This window comes from Ahaetulla prasina, chromosome 3 (genome assembly GCF_028640845.1).
Source record: "Ahaetulla prasina isolate Xishuangbanna chromosome 3, ASM2864084v1, whole genome shotgun sequence".
Classification (NCBI taxonomy): Eukaryota; Metazoa; Chordata; class Lepidosauria; order Squamata; family Colubridae; genus Ahaetulla; species Ahaetulla prasina.
This window is the reverse complement of record NC_080541.1, coordinates 230,759,537-230,774,067: the sequence shown is the minus strand read 5'-3', so window position 1 is coordinate 230,774,067 and position 14,531 is coordinate 230,759,537. Positions and strand designations below refer to the sequence as shown.

At 43.7% G+C, this 14,531-nt stretch overlaps 1 protein-coding gene across 1 annotated transcript in view; it reads left to right on the top strand.

The window, feature by feature from the left end:
• The first annotated feature begins 3,003 nt into the window (after positions 1-3,003).
• LOC131195100 (uncharacterized) overlaps positions 3,004-14,531 on the top strand; it is a 101,210-nt gene continuing 89,682 nt past the window's right edge. Inside the window, exons 1-4 of the mRNA XM_058176729.1 lie at positions 3,004-3,298; positions 3,760-3,985; positions 13,055-13,321; positions 14,010-14,183. Coding sequence (XP_058032712.1) covers positions 3,167-3,298; positions 3,760-3,985; positions 13,055-13,321; positions 14,010-14,183 — 799 coding nt within the window. The 5' untranslated portion in view covers positions 3,004-3,166. The remainder of the gene's footprint in view (positions 3,299-3,759; positions 3,986-13,054; positions 13,322-14,009; positions 14,184-14,531) is intronic.

The window sequence follows — 14,531 nt, the reverse complement described above, 5'->3', positions numbered from 1 at the left end:
GTATCATGAGCTCATGCAGCGCCTCAACATCCAACTCGCAGGCCCCCCCCGCCATGAAAGTCCCAGCTGTTGCCCCACAGCAACAGGGCCCCGGCCCAGGTGAAGGAGAGGAGTTCAGCAAAACAGGGGCCACGAGAAGGTGGCTCCGTTGGGATGATGGGAAGAGAGATAGAAACCGTCTCACCCTCTGTAAAGGGGCCAAATTTGGGAACGGAAGAGGAACATCAGAAGAGAAAAGCAGGAAAGCAGACTAGAGGGCTCAAAGGAGGCCCCAGTGGGATTGCCCCACTCCCCCCATGGAGGCCTAGGCTTCAAGGGGGCTGGCAGGCCATGGGTTGAGCAAATGTAGGTATCCTCTTCAGATATTGTGCAAATAGTATCTAAATGTTTGAAACAAACAAACAAACAAACCAACCAACCAACAGGTTTAGCCTACGGGATGTGTCCTCATTTGGGCTTCCTGTTTTTTGCCATGTCCACTGTACAAAGAGCGCAGAGAAGAGCAACAAAGAGGATTAGGGGGCTGGAGGGTAAAACATACATCAAGCATGTATTTTATGAAAGATACAAGTGTAAACATAATTATAAATACATGTAAAGGTTATGAAAATATTAGGACAGGGACGGTAGGCATGCTGGTACGCTTATGCATGCCCCTTACAGACCTCTTAGAAATGGGGTGAGGTCTACAGTAGACAGTCCAAGGTTAAAGTTTTGGGGATTTGAGGAAGTCAGGTAGTGCATTCCAGGAGTTGACAACTCTGTTACTGAAGTCGTATTTTCTGCAGTCTATTTTGGATTGGTTTACCATGAGTTGTAATGTTTACCATCCGTTGTAATGTCCTTCCTGCCAATGACTACTTCAGTTTCAACTACAATAACACAAGAGCTACCAACAGATTTAAACTTAATGTCAACCGTTCCAGTTTAGATTGCAGAAAACACGATTTCTGTAACAGAATTATCTATGCTTGGAATGCATTACCTGACTCTGTGGTCTCTTCTCATAACCCCAAAAGCTTTAGCCAAAAACTGTCCACTGTTGACTTCACCACATTCCTAAGAGGACTCTAAGGGGCGTGCATAAGAGCACAAACATGCCTACCGTTCCTGTCCTATTGTTTCTTCCCCTATATATATATATATGCTACCTTGTTTCTCCTCATATATGTTTATATATTATATAATCTTTTGTGTTATGCTTGTGTATATTGTTATGACAAAATTAAATAAGTAAATAAATAAAGTTTGTATTTATTGTGGGCTCTTGTATTGTTTTGGTTGAAGCTGAAGTATTCTGAAGCTGGTAGGACATTGTAGCAGATGATTTTATGTACTATGCTTAGGTCAGACAGAAGACGAAGATGTTCTAAATTGTCTAAGCCCAAAATGTTGAGTCTGGTGGCATAAGGTATTTTATTGCAAGCAGAGGAGTGTGAAATATCTCTGGACTCGTTCAATTGTATTGATGTCCGATATGCAGTGTGGGTTCCAGACAGATGAGCTGTATTCAAAAACTGGTCTGGCAAAAGTTATGTATGCTCTAGTTTGCAGTTCAATATTACCAGAGAAGAAGCTACACAAGATTAGGTTAACAACTCTAACAGTGAGCTCTGGCACTTAGATCATTTGAGATGAGTACTCCAAGGTCTTTGACAGAGTGAGGGTCATCTGTTAGGTTGTATCGTCCAGCTTGTATTTTGTGTTCTGATTTTTTTTTACCAATGTGTACGACAGAGCATTTGTTGTTTGAGATTTGGAGCTGCCAATTTTTTGACCATTCTGATAGATATTCAAGGTCTTTTTGTAGAGGAGTAGCATTGTTAGTGGTGTTGAATAGTTTTACATTTTCCGCAAAGAGAACGCAATTGCTTATAATATGATCGCAAAGGACATTTATATAAAGTATAAAGAGTGTGGGTCCTAAAACGCTGCCTTGGGGGATACCGCTGTTAACAGGTGCAGGGTTAGATAAGGAGTTCCCTATTTTGACTATTTGCTGCCTATTTGACAGGAACGCAGCTATCCACTTATGCAGGAATCCGGAAATGTCATAAGATTTTAGTTTTGGAAGTAGCTTATTGTGTGCTACTGAATCGAAGGCTTTACAGAAGTCTATATAAATTGCATCTCTTGATTTACCTTTGTTGTGTTTAGAAATCCGTGTGTTTTTGCAGTGTAATAGTTGCAGGACAATTTTTTTCTAAAGCCAAATTGCTTGTATGTCTAGCTTGATGAAAAAGAGGATGGGGGGGGGGGATGACATGATAGCAGTCTTCCAGTATTCGAGGGTCTGCTACAAAGAAGAGGGAGGGGGGTCAACTCATTTTCCAAAGCACAAGAAAACAAGACAAGAAACAATGGATGGAAACTAATCAAGGATTCTGGAATTAAGGAGAAATTTACTAACAGTGAAAATAATTAACCAGTGTAAGGCCTTGTCTTCAGAAGTTGTGGGTGGTCCATCACCGGAGGTTTAAAGAAACAGACTGGATAGCCATCTTGTTTGGCTCCCTGGGGCAAGATGGCATTTGTGAAGACAGAGCAGGGGCTGCCACTGAGCCCTCCACCAGGGCCTGGGCCTGAATGGGCAAAGAAAAGGGGGATTGAAGGCTCGGGCAGGCAGCCTCCTAGTTTAGCTATCAGTCCAAGGTGACCCCTTTCCTAGCCCGCCCCACACTCTGAGAGTCTCTATCCCATCCTGCCCTATCAGAGGCAGGGAGCGGCCGGTGGGGCAGCGCCTGAACGGGCTCTGGTGCCGCCGATGCCACCCCACGGAGGACTAGGAGCCAGGAGGCAGGGGAGCCAGGTGCGCCGCGGGACGTTAGCTCCTGGCTGCAGCGGCGTCCGAGCCCCGTCGAGGGGGACGGCTGCCCTCTTCGAACCCGCCGCTGGTCCCGGCTGCGTTTCACATTTCCTGTTGAGACAAGTCCAGGAAGTGGCAGCGCCCCGCCGGTTCTCCCCCTCTTCCATGGGGGGGTGGGGGGGTGGGAGGGACCGCGGCTGACTCTGCCTTTCCCCCCCTTCCCTCTCCCCGCGGACCATAAAGGGCCCCGCCGGCGGTCGGGCTGCAGACGGCTGTCCTCGGCTGAGCTTGGCGCTACCCGCAGAACCCGAGAGCAGAGGAGACGAACCCGAGACCCTCGCCCCCCCTCGCTCAGCAGCCATGAGGGTCCCAGCCCCGACCCTCCTCCTCCTCCTCCTGCTGCTCCTGCCGCTGCCCTGCACGTGGACCGGCCCCAGGAAAGTCCCCATCGTGGACAAGGACACCAGCATGGCGGACCGCGTGTTGGCCTACGTGAGTCTCCAGGTTGCGCAGTCTGGCGGGTCCTCCGCTGGACAAAGCCCCCCCCCCGGCCTTTCTTTCTTCGCCAGACCGAGCGCGGCGGGAGGGCGAGGCTCTCCCTCCGGAACGCCCGGTTGTCTCCAGTCCCCCGCTGGCGCCCGGCGCTTTAACTCGCGCTGCGCTGGCCCGACCCAGGTCAGATGGCGCAAGTGTGGGCGCCGTTGTGGGAAGCCAGCCCCGCCAGTGACTCCCAGCCGGCTCTTCATTTGGTCCCAGTGACTGACTGTCGACCCCGGGTGATCCGGAGACGGGATGAGGGTTGGGGTCAAGGCCAAGACCGGAGATCAACGCAAGGTCTCGCCACGTTCCCACCCACCCGCCCCATCCGCCCCATCCGCCGCTTGGCACATCCCCGCCGGCTCCCTTCTCCGGCCGAGAGCCCCCCGCAAGCGCCCGCTTCTCTGTCTCCGCAGCACTACCTCAAGCTTTGCGGGTACAGGACGGCGCCCAACGGGGGGTGGGTGAAGGTGAGGACCGCATTCAAGGCGATGCAGAAGCAACTGGGCTTGCCGGAAACAGGGAGGTTGGACGCCCCCACCCTCGCGGCCATGCGGGCGCCCTGCTACGAAGTCCTGCACGGGGATACCTTCCACACCCTCCTAGACTACTCCAAGTGGAACCACACAGACTTCACCAGAGGTGGGTTTCAGCACGTTCTCACCAGTTCTGGAGAACCGGTAGTGGAAATTTTGAGTAGTTCAGAGAACTGGTAGTAAAAATTCTGACAGACCCCCTCCCATCAATTCTCTGCCTCCTGAGTCCCAGCTGATGGGGAGGAAATGGGGATTTTGCAGTAACCTTCCCTTGGAGTGGGGTGGGAATGGATATTTTACAGTAGCCTTCCCATGCCACGCCCACCAAGCCACACCCACAGAACTGGTAGTAAAAAAAATTAAAACACCACTGGACCTCACCTACTGGTGAGCGAGCGAGCAGGGGCCGTCGGCGGGTTCACAGCCCCCGTGGAAGGCTACAAGTGGAGAGGACCCAAGATTCCTGGGGGGCAGGAGATTGGGGAAGGCTGCCCTCCCCTGAGGCAGACCTGTACTTTCCTCTATGTGTGTGTGTGTGTGTGTGTGTGCCAGCGCGAGGAGGGGGCTCGGGCAGGGCTTGCTTCAGAGTGCCTGGCACACTGGCAACCTCTCAGTCTCCGCTCTTTGGCAAGATGGTCAACTATTCCCTTGACCCGGACGGCATCAGACCCTACAAGGTGACTGGTGGCTGGTTTCAATTTTTTTTTTAATTCAAAAAGTTTTACAAAATTTTTCCCCCCTTTCCCCCCCTCCTCTCCCCTCCCTTCACAACCCCCCTCCCCCCCCCGACTTCACGGAACAGGCACAAGGTATAGTTAAAAATAAAACAAACATATGCTAAAAAAATTTCGTCCCAACTTAATTATACCCCTACAATCATCAATTCCTAACTTCCCCCGAAAACAATCAAAAATAATACATCATAATCATTCAAAAACAGTCTGATAACTCTTAGTCTGATATCTATGTTGAATATAGTCAATCCTTTTTTTCCATTCCTTTAAGTATCTTTCTTGTGTATTGTCTTTCAAAAAGGCTGATATCTTCGCCATCTCAGCCAAATTGGCAACTTTCAATATCCATTCTTCTATTGTAGGTACTTCTTTTTTCTTCCAATATTGTCCTATTAGTAATCTTGCTGTTATTAGATTTAAAATCAATTTAGTCTCAATTACTGTACAATCCGTAATAATTCCCAACAAGAAAAATTGCGGCAGGAACTTTATCTTCTTTTCAAAACATTTTGTAAAATCCACCAAATTTTTATCCAAAAGGCCTTTATGTCCTTACAAGTCCACCAAATGTGAAAATATGTAGCGTCATCACAATTACATCTCCAACATTTTGCTTGCATATCTGGATACATACACGATAATTTTTAGGATCTAGATGCCATCTATAAAACATTTTATAAAAATTTTCCTCAGATTCTGTGTTTGAATTTAACATTTCTAACCCAAATTTTTCCCAAGTTTCCAATAATATTGGCTCCTGAAAATTTTGTGCCCACTTTATCATACAGTCCTTTACCAAGTCCCTTTCAGAATCTATTTCAAGTAACACATTATACAATCTCTTTATATGCTCCTGAGACTGATTTCTAATTTGCTTTACCAAATTTCCTCGCTCTGCTCTATACCAATTTTCTGATCTCCTTCCATCTAGCATGTAGTTGCTCATATTGAAACCAAGTATAATTTTTCCCTTCCTCTCTTAATACTTGCAGAGATTTTAACTGCAAATTACCTCTTTCAGTATACAAAAGATCTTTATATGTAATCATTTCCTGATTCTGTTCTATGTTTATATTTTCTATTGTATGTCTAGGACTTGCCCATATAGGAACCTTATAATTTAGTTTATAAGAGTATTTTTCCAAACACGCAGAAGGGCATTTCTTAGCACATGATTTTTAAAGGCCTTATCCACTTTTTGTCATAAATTAAATATGCATGCCATCCATATAGCAAATCATAACCTTCTATATTCAAAATTCTGTCCTCTGTTAAATTAAACCAATCACTTATTGCAGAGAGAGCAGCTGTTTCATAATATAATTTAAAATTAGGCATTTTAAACCTCCCTTTCCGAGAATCTTGAATTATTTTCATTTTAACCCTAGCTTTTTACCTTCCCATATAAATTTGTTAATTCCTTCTGCCATTCCTCAAGATTCTTATCTTTCTTAATTATTGGTATCATCTGAAAGAGGAATAAAAATCTAGGTAAAACATTCATTTTAATAGCAGCAATTCTCCCAGCAAAGATAATTGCAATTTTTCCAAACAATCAACTCCTTCTGAACTTTTGCCATAAAACCTCATAGTTATTCTTATACAATTTCACATTTGATGATGTAATATAAACCCTAAGTACTTAACCTTCTTTACAATTTCAAATCCTGTTATTTCCTCTAGTTTTTCTTTCTGTTGTCTGGCCATATTTTTATTATCACTTTTTGTCTTTTCTGATTTACCTTAAACCCTGAAACATTCCCATATTGATCAATTATTTCCAACAAAGATTTACTAGAATTTATAGGGTTTGTTAAAGTAATCACCAAATCATCTGCAAAGGCTCTCACTTTATATTCATGTTGTCTAACTTTAATTCCTCTATCTCCTTTACTTCTCGTATTTTATCCAATAATGGTTCTAGAGTTAAAATAAAACAATAATGGTGATAAAGGACATCCCTGTCTTGTTCCTTTCGCAATCTTAAAAGGTTCTGTTAAGCTACCATTGATTATAATCTGTGCTGTTTGCTCTCCATAAATTGCCCTAATTATTCTTAAAACCATCTCCAAATTGCATCTTTTCTATTAATTTAAATAAAAATCCCAATGCAATCGATCAAAAGCTTTCTCTGCATCGAGAAAATAAATGCTGCTGGAATAAAATTTTTCTTTTCTAAGTACTCCAGTAAATTAACAATCTGCCTAACATTATTCCTCATCTGTCTCCCTTTATAAATCCAGATTGATCATTATGAATTCTTCGCTGCAGAATCAACATTAATCTATTAGCTATTATTTTAACAAAATCTTATAATCATTATTTAAAAGTGAGATTGGCCTATAATTCCCAGGTTTAGAACAATCCTGTTCCTCTTTGGTATCAATGAAATAAAAGAGGTTCTCCATGAGGGGAATTCTCCTAGTTGTATCTGATTAAATAATTCCTTAAGTGGACCTAACATCTCATCCTGTAAATTCCTATAATAACTAACTGTGAGCCCATCCGCAGGAGTTTTCCCATTTTAATTGTTTAATTACCAAAATAATTTCTTTAGGTTATAGATTCAGTTCATCCTTTGTTCTAAAGTTAAATTTTAACCTTATATTCCTTCAAATAATTATCAATATCCCTATTCAATATATTATCTTTAAGATATAAATTTGTATAATATTCTAAAAAGCTTTTTAATTTTATCCTGTTGATATCTCTCTTACCTTTATATTCTATTTTTCTATAGTACGTTGTTTTGTCTTTTCCTTAAAGTGTATGCTAACCACCTACCAGGTCTATTTGCATTATAAAAGTATTATGTTTGGCATATTGTATATTTGTTGCCACCTGATCAGCCATTATCATATTAAATTGATTCTGTAGTAACTTTATTGCATCTTTAAGTTTTTGATCATGTGGATTATGTATTAATAATTGTTGTTTCTTATAAATTTCCTCTTCTAAATACCTACGCTGTCTTTGTTGCTTATTTCTCTGTCTATTATTAAGATATATTAATACACCTCTCATAAAAGCTTTACTGAGTCCCAAACCATTTCTATCGATGTTTCATTATTCAAATTATAATCAAAAATTCTTTCATCTGCTTTTACATTGATTTACATTATCCTGATATCTAAACAAATTTTCATTTAATCTCCAAGTTCTTCTACCTCTTTTCCATATTGCAATTCCATCCAAACAGGACTATGATCAGACAAACATCTTGGAAATATCTTAGTTTTCTTCACCCTAAAAAGCAAATCATTAGAAATTAAAATAAAATCAATACGTGAGAAGGATTGATGCCTATCAGAGAAAAAGTATAGTCTCTTTCCTCCAAATTCGCAGTCTCCATACATCTCTTAACTCAAAATCTTCTATCATATCAAAAAGGATTTAGGCAGCTTTGCATGTGCAGGTATCTTCTTGAAGAAATTCTCTTGTCCTGTATCTATTACTCCATTCCAATCTCCCAATATAATGCACGATTTATAATCCCATAGAATCAACTTATCATATAACATTCTATAAAATTTTTCTTGTTGCTGATTGTATATACCAAGCAAGAGAGTCCTTTTGTTTCTATTGTAAGTTCAATAGCAATATATCTTCCGTGAATATCTGCCTCTATTAACTTGGCTGGTATATTTTTCTCAAATAAACCACTATGCCATGTTTTTCTCCAAAGCTGAAGCAACAAAATGTTTACCTAACTTTGAGTTTATTAGGTACTTTTGATCTGATAATTTAATATGCTTTTGTAAGCAAATAACATCATTTTAAATTGTTTCAAATAATGAAATATTTTTCTTCTCTTCTGAGCTGAATTCAAACCATTGACATTCCAAGTCAAGATTTTATTTGCCATTACTGGGCTGAAGCTTTGAGCAATCAACTGAAGATCGTCCTCCCGTATCTTCGGCCGTGCTCCTCCCACCGCTTCTGTAGCAGAATCCTGAACTTTACTTTGAGTTTGTTTTCTTTACGCTTAAGGGCTCCTCAGTCTTTGTTCTTGTGGTTGTTCCTCAGATGGTAACATCACTGGAATCACCTCAGCTTCCACACCCATTTGAGTCTCTTGAATTCTTTTTCTATTATTTCTATTTCAAGTTTCAGCACTGTAGAAAGAAAATCTTTGGCCTTAAGCACTGTGTCAATGATATCTCCTTCCTTGATAATACACTGTCAAACCAACTGGAACCTCCCATCTAAATTGAATCTGGTATTTTAAGTTCTTTTTGTATTAAAAGTTTTTATTAGTCAAAAGGTTTTCAAATACTTCAGGTATGGTAAATTTTCATTTTTCTTATCTAAAATAAGAATTTTACTCAAATTTTTAAACATAAACAGCCATAAAGCAACACAAGTATTAAGTTTCAAATTTTAAATACGTAATAAAGAAGAGTCAAGAATAAACAGAATATGTATAAAAGAGAGTTAAAAACCAACACAATCCCAAATATCTTTATCACTTCCTAGTTTTGGATCTCAGAACTCTTCAGTGATAATCAACATCAGTTCTCCCATGATCTATAACCTCCTTCTTCAATTCTTCATCTGATTCCAACTTTGTGTTCCTCCACATACCGAGCCTCCATTGTACTGATTTTTTTCGTAATGCCCTGAAAATCATCAATTTCTTGCATCAGCCATCTGAAGCCCATTCTGGTACAATTTGCTTGACAAAAATAATATTTCTTTCTTTTCACACCTGTCTGGGAATCTGCCTCAGAATGGCTATCTCCTGCCCTGTAAATCAGTGCCCACTCCTATGTTTTCTAAGAATTTCATCTCTCTTCTCACAAATTTGACATGAACCTCTAAACTGCATGTCTTTAGAATTAACTCTATAAACTCGATCCACATCCCAATTCATGAAATCTCCCAAGAAATTCTCCCAACAATTTAGTCAAACATCTCTCAAGTCTTCTTGGTCCACTTCTTCCAAATTTTGAAACCTAAGGAAATAAGACATTTTATCCATCTGTAGTCCAAGCACAGCATTGCCTGTCTCTCTTCACTGCTGATCTCCCTCCAAACCTTCCACTTGCTTGTTTTAAAAACTTGTTGAGTATCCTTTACTTTGGATAGTCACAATTTCTGCTCTTATTTCATCCATTGTCCATATTAGATAACTTTTCCAAAATTCTTCCATCTCTCCAGCAGTTGGTCTCGACCTTTGCCATTAAGTACAAATCCTGGCAGCACAGTATCCTTGTATTCTCCGATCCAAGCACTCACAGGAGCAACGAGTCCAGAGTACAGTTAGTCAACCAGGTCAAGGGAAGTGATGTCATCAAAATTAGTGAAGGCAAGCTGACGCCACCATCATTCTCAAGGACCTCAAACCTTCCCTCCTAAATTCTCCATCATTTCTCCAGAGCTCCACAAAACCGTAATCTTCTTATTTTAAGTTCTCTCTCTCCAGAATAATCGTCCAACCGCAGGGTGAAAAGACTGGAGCACTCCACCACTTTACCGATTTCCTTCTTCCTCCTCAATTCTTCTGTGCTCCTGTTCACCACCAGGTTGCTGCAGTTATAAATCCAATGTGCACTTGGCACAGCGCCCAGGCGACGACCAAATAATGGCGGCCTGTGGTAAATGCGCCTAGACGCCAGCATCTCAGTCCTGTATGTCGGCTGGGAGATGAAGTCTGTATCAGGTGTCCTTTTCAACACCTGTGAGGCTTTGATAATTCGGCGCTGAGGCAATAGCTCCAGACTGTGGAAGGAAGTGTCTCCTGGTATTTCTTAAGTTCTTGTGTGAAAATGTAAAGTCCTTTCTATCCCTTAACATCTTGGGAATCTCTTTCAAAACCTTCAGCCCTGTTCCCCTATTTTCAAGTTTTTCTGAAAAGCAACTTGCAAAATTTGATTCCTCACTATTCTTTTCAAAAAATAAACCACAATGTCTCTAGGAAGTTTCTTTTGCCTAGCAATCCAAGAATTAACTCTATAAATTTTGTCAATTTAATAAGCAACCTCTTATGGATCAAGTTCAATAAATTCAGCCAGAGCTTGATAAAATTTTTTAAATCTTCCTTTCTCCTCATTCAAACCCTAATTCTCAGAGCTCCTTCCATCATTCTATACTGCATCACCACCACTTGATCTTCATTTTTGTCCAATTTGATTTGCATTCCATTCTATTTTCTATTTGTTGATTTGACTGAACAATTTCAACCTCCTCCTCCACCACCTCCAGTCTTTTGCCAAACCTTGAAAAGCCATCAAGATATCTTCTTATTTTTTTATTATTCCTTTATTTCAATTTTTTCACTACCAGTTCTGTGGGTGTGGCTTGTGGTATGGTAGGAAGGATGTTGTAAAGTCCTCACAACCTGCTTTCAGCTCCTTTCTGTGCAGGCCAACAAAAGAAGACCCAGGAGGCAGAGAATATGAAGGGCCAAAGTGGTATTTATGGTTTTATACTCAAAATTTCCACTGTTTCCAGAACTGGTCAGAACCTGCTGAATAACACTCTGAAGGTGATGCCTCACCTTCTGCCAGGAGGGAGGACATTCATCTAGTTTGGAGAGTTAAGGAGAGGCTGGGGACATTGGGACTGCCTCTCCTCCCTGTCTGTCTGAGGCTTGAGGAGTTCCAACGAAGCTCATTTTGAGGATGATGAGTTCTGGACGCTAGGCATGGGCATCGGTGAGTTGTTAATAATAATAATAATAATAATAATAATAATAATAATAATAATAATAATAATAATAATAATAATAATAATAATAATAATAATAATAATAATTTAATTTCTATACCGCCCTCCTCCCGAATGACTCAGGGTGGTTTACAGCCAACTAAAACAACGGTAAATAAATACAATATACAATTAAAAGCAATTTTAAAAAACCTATTCAATTTGGCCCAATTAATTAAAATATACAATAAAACCCTAAAACCCCCATTAAAATTAGTAATAAATATCTATTTTATGCCAGTCCTGCACAAGAGAATAAATACGTCTTTAGCTCGCGGCGAAAGGTCCGGGGGTCAGGAAACTGTGGAAGTCCTGGGGGAAGCTCATTCCAGAGGGTAGGGGCCCCCAAACAGAAGGCTCTCCCCCTGGGGGCCACCAGCCGACATTGTTTGGCCGACGGCACCCTGAGGAGGCCCTCCCTATGAGAGCGCACAGGTCGATGGAAGGCAAACGGTAGCAGCAGGCGGTCCCGTAAATAGCCCGGTCCTAAGCCATGGAGCGCTTTAAAGGTGGTGAGCAACACCTTGAAGTGGACCCGGAAGACCACAGGAAGCCAGTGCAGCCTGCGCAGGAGAGGTGTTATATGGGAGCCATGAGTGGCTCCCTCTATCACCTGTGCAGCCGCATTCTGGACCAACTGGAGCCTCTGGGTGCTCCTCAAGGGGAGCCCCATGTAGAGAGCATTACAGTAGTCCAGGCGAGAAGTGACGAGGGTATGAGTGACCGTGCATAGGGAATCCCGGTCTAGAAAGGGGCGCAACTGGCAGATCAGGCGTACCTGATAGAAAGCTCTCCTGGAGATGGTCGTCAGATGTTCTTCAAAGGACAACCATCCATCCAGGAGGATGCGTAGGTTGCGCACCCTCTCCATTGGGGCCATCAGTCCCCCTTGCTGGCTGCTATAGAATGGGAATGAAATGGAACGGAATAGGAAATAAAATAGAATGGAATAGGGAATAGGGAATGAGGAGAGGAGAGGAGAGGAGAGGGAGAAAATAGAATGGAATGGAACGGGAACAGGAACCGGAATAGGAATAGAGCTGCAAGGGACCTTGAAGGCCTTCTAGACCAACCCTCTGCTCAACCAGGAGAACCTATACCATTTCAGGCAAGTGGCTGCCTAATGTCTTCTTAAAAGACTCCAGTGACTGGATTGATCGGGATTGACATTCTCATTGCCCCACGGTGTGTGGGGAGATGGGAGGCAGTTGGAAGGGGGCACCTGGCTTTGGAAAGCTGAGCTGCATAGCCCCTTCCAGGGGGAGAAGTGAAAAGCTGGAAGCAAGCAGGGAGAATCTAAGAAGAGGCGGGTGGGGGGGGGGGCTTCGCAAGCAATTTGCTTCTGAGACCCCTGACCCTTGTTCAGTTGTGAGCCACTTAGACTCACCGCTGGCAAGATGGGTAGCGTATAAATTTAATAAATAACAAGAGGAACTGAGCTGCCTCAGAGTTGGACATGACTGGTCAAGAGAAAACTTGACCTTTACGTTTGCCCATGTGCCCACACACACAAACACACACATCCCAAGTGTGTTGGGAGGCCTCTCTGGCAGCCCAGGAGAATGGGTGCTTTCCTCAGAAGGGGGAAGGGCAGTGGGGGGAGGGGGATGACCCAGGGACCACAATGATTGAGGGCCCTACGCAAGACTTTCAAAGCTGAACCCTGGTCCCAACTTTGTTGCAAGTTTGTTGGTGCAGAGCCCACCTACCATCCCTGACTGTCTCCCATTCAGCTTCGGGACCTGCTGCCCACAAGGCTCCAGGAGGTTCTGCTCAGCTGGTGATACAGCGGCAGCCCAAGTCTGGCCCCTCCGTATCTCATCCAGGCCCTGCCATGATTGGAGGGCACTCCAAGGGCAAGCCCTGCTCCTTCCCCTTCAAGTTCAAGGGCAAGATGTACAGCAGCTGCACCACGGACGGACGCTCTGATGGGAAGCTCTGGTGCGCCACCACCAAAGACTATGATGCAGACAAGAAGTGGGGCTTTTGCCCTGTCCAAGGTATGGGGGAAGCCCCTTTTACTGCCCCCCTGGTGGGGAGGACTCAGCACACCCACCCACAGGGCTTGATAACTCAGCCATTAAAAACACTGAGTTTGTCAGCTGATAGTCTGAGTGCTGCAGGATGGGGTGAGCTCCGTTCCTTGCTCCAACTTCTTTCCCCCCAGCAATTCGTATGCAGGCAAATATGAGTAGATAAATAGGTACCTTTTCCATGTGCCTTTGGTGTACATTTTTTCTGACCTGGCTACAGAAATGTCTTTGGACAACTCTGGCTCCCTTGGCCAGGAAACAGATGAGCCCCATGCCTCAGAGCTAGACATGACTGGTCAAAGAGAATAATTGACCGTTACTTTTGTACATGCACATGCACACACATACACCCCCCCAAGTGTGTTGGGAGGACTCTGGCAGCCCAGGAGAATGGGTGCTTTCCTCAGAAGGGGGAAGGGCAGTGAGGGGAGGAGGATGACCCAGGGGCCACAATGATTGAGGGTCGAACGCAAGAGTTTGAAAGCTGGACCCCGGTCCAGCTTCTGTTGCCGGTTTGTGGCTGCAGAGCCCACAGACCATTCCTGACTGTCTCCCATTCAGCTTTGGGACCTGCCCCCCTCCAAGGCTCCAGGGGGTTCTGCTCGGCCGGTGCAACAGTTGGGGGCCAAGGCTGACCTCTTCCTTCCCCCTCTAGGCCCGGCCGTGTTTGGAGGGAACTCCCAGGACAATCCCTGCTCCTTCCCCTTCAAGTTCCTGGGCCAGATGTACAGCAGCTGCACCACAGATGGACGCTCTGATGGGAAACTCTGGTGCGCTACCACCAAAGACTATGATGCAGATTTGAAATGGGCCTTTTGTCCTGACCAAGGTATGGGGGAAGCCCCTTTCACTGCCCCCCCTGGGAAGCTGGTGGGAAGGGGACTCAGCACACCCAGCCACAGGGCCTGATAGATCAGCCGTTAAAGACTCCCTTAGCATACAGCCATGCTGGCCACATGATCATGGAGAATGTCTTTGGATAACAGTGGCTTCTCAACCAAGAAACAGAGTGGAGTCCTGGTTCCTTGAGTCGGACGGGACTGGACAAGGAATCCTTGACCTTTACGTCTATGGAGATTCTCAGTCAGATTTCGTGATCTGCGCATGCGCAAGATGGCGGCGCCCTGAGGATCGGCGTTGGCGGTTTTCTTAGCTCTGACAGGATAGCAGCGCTCCT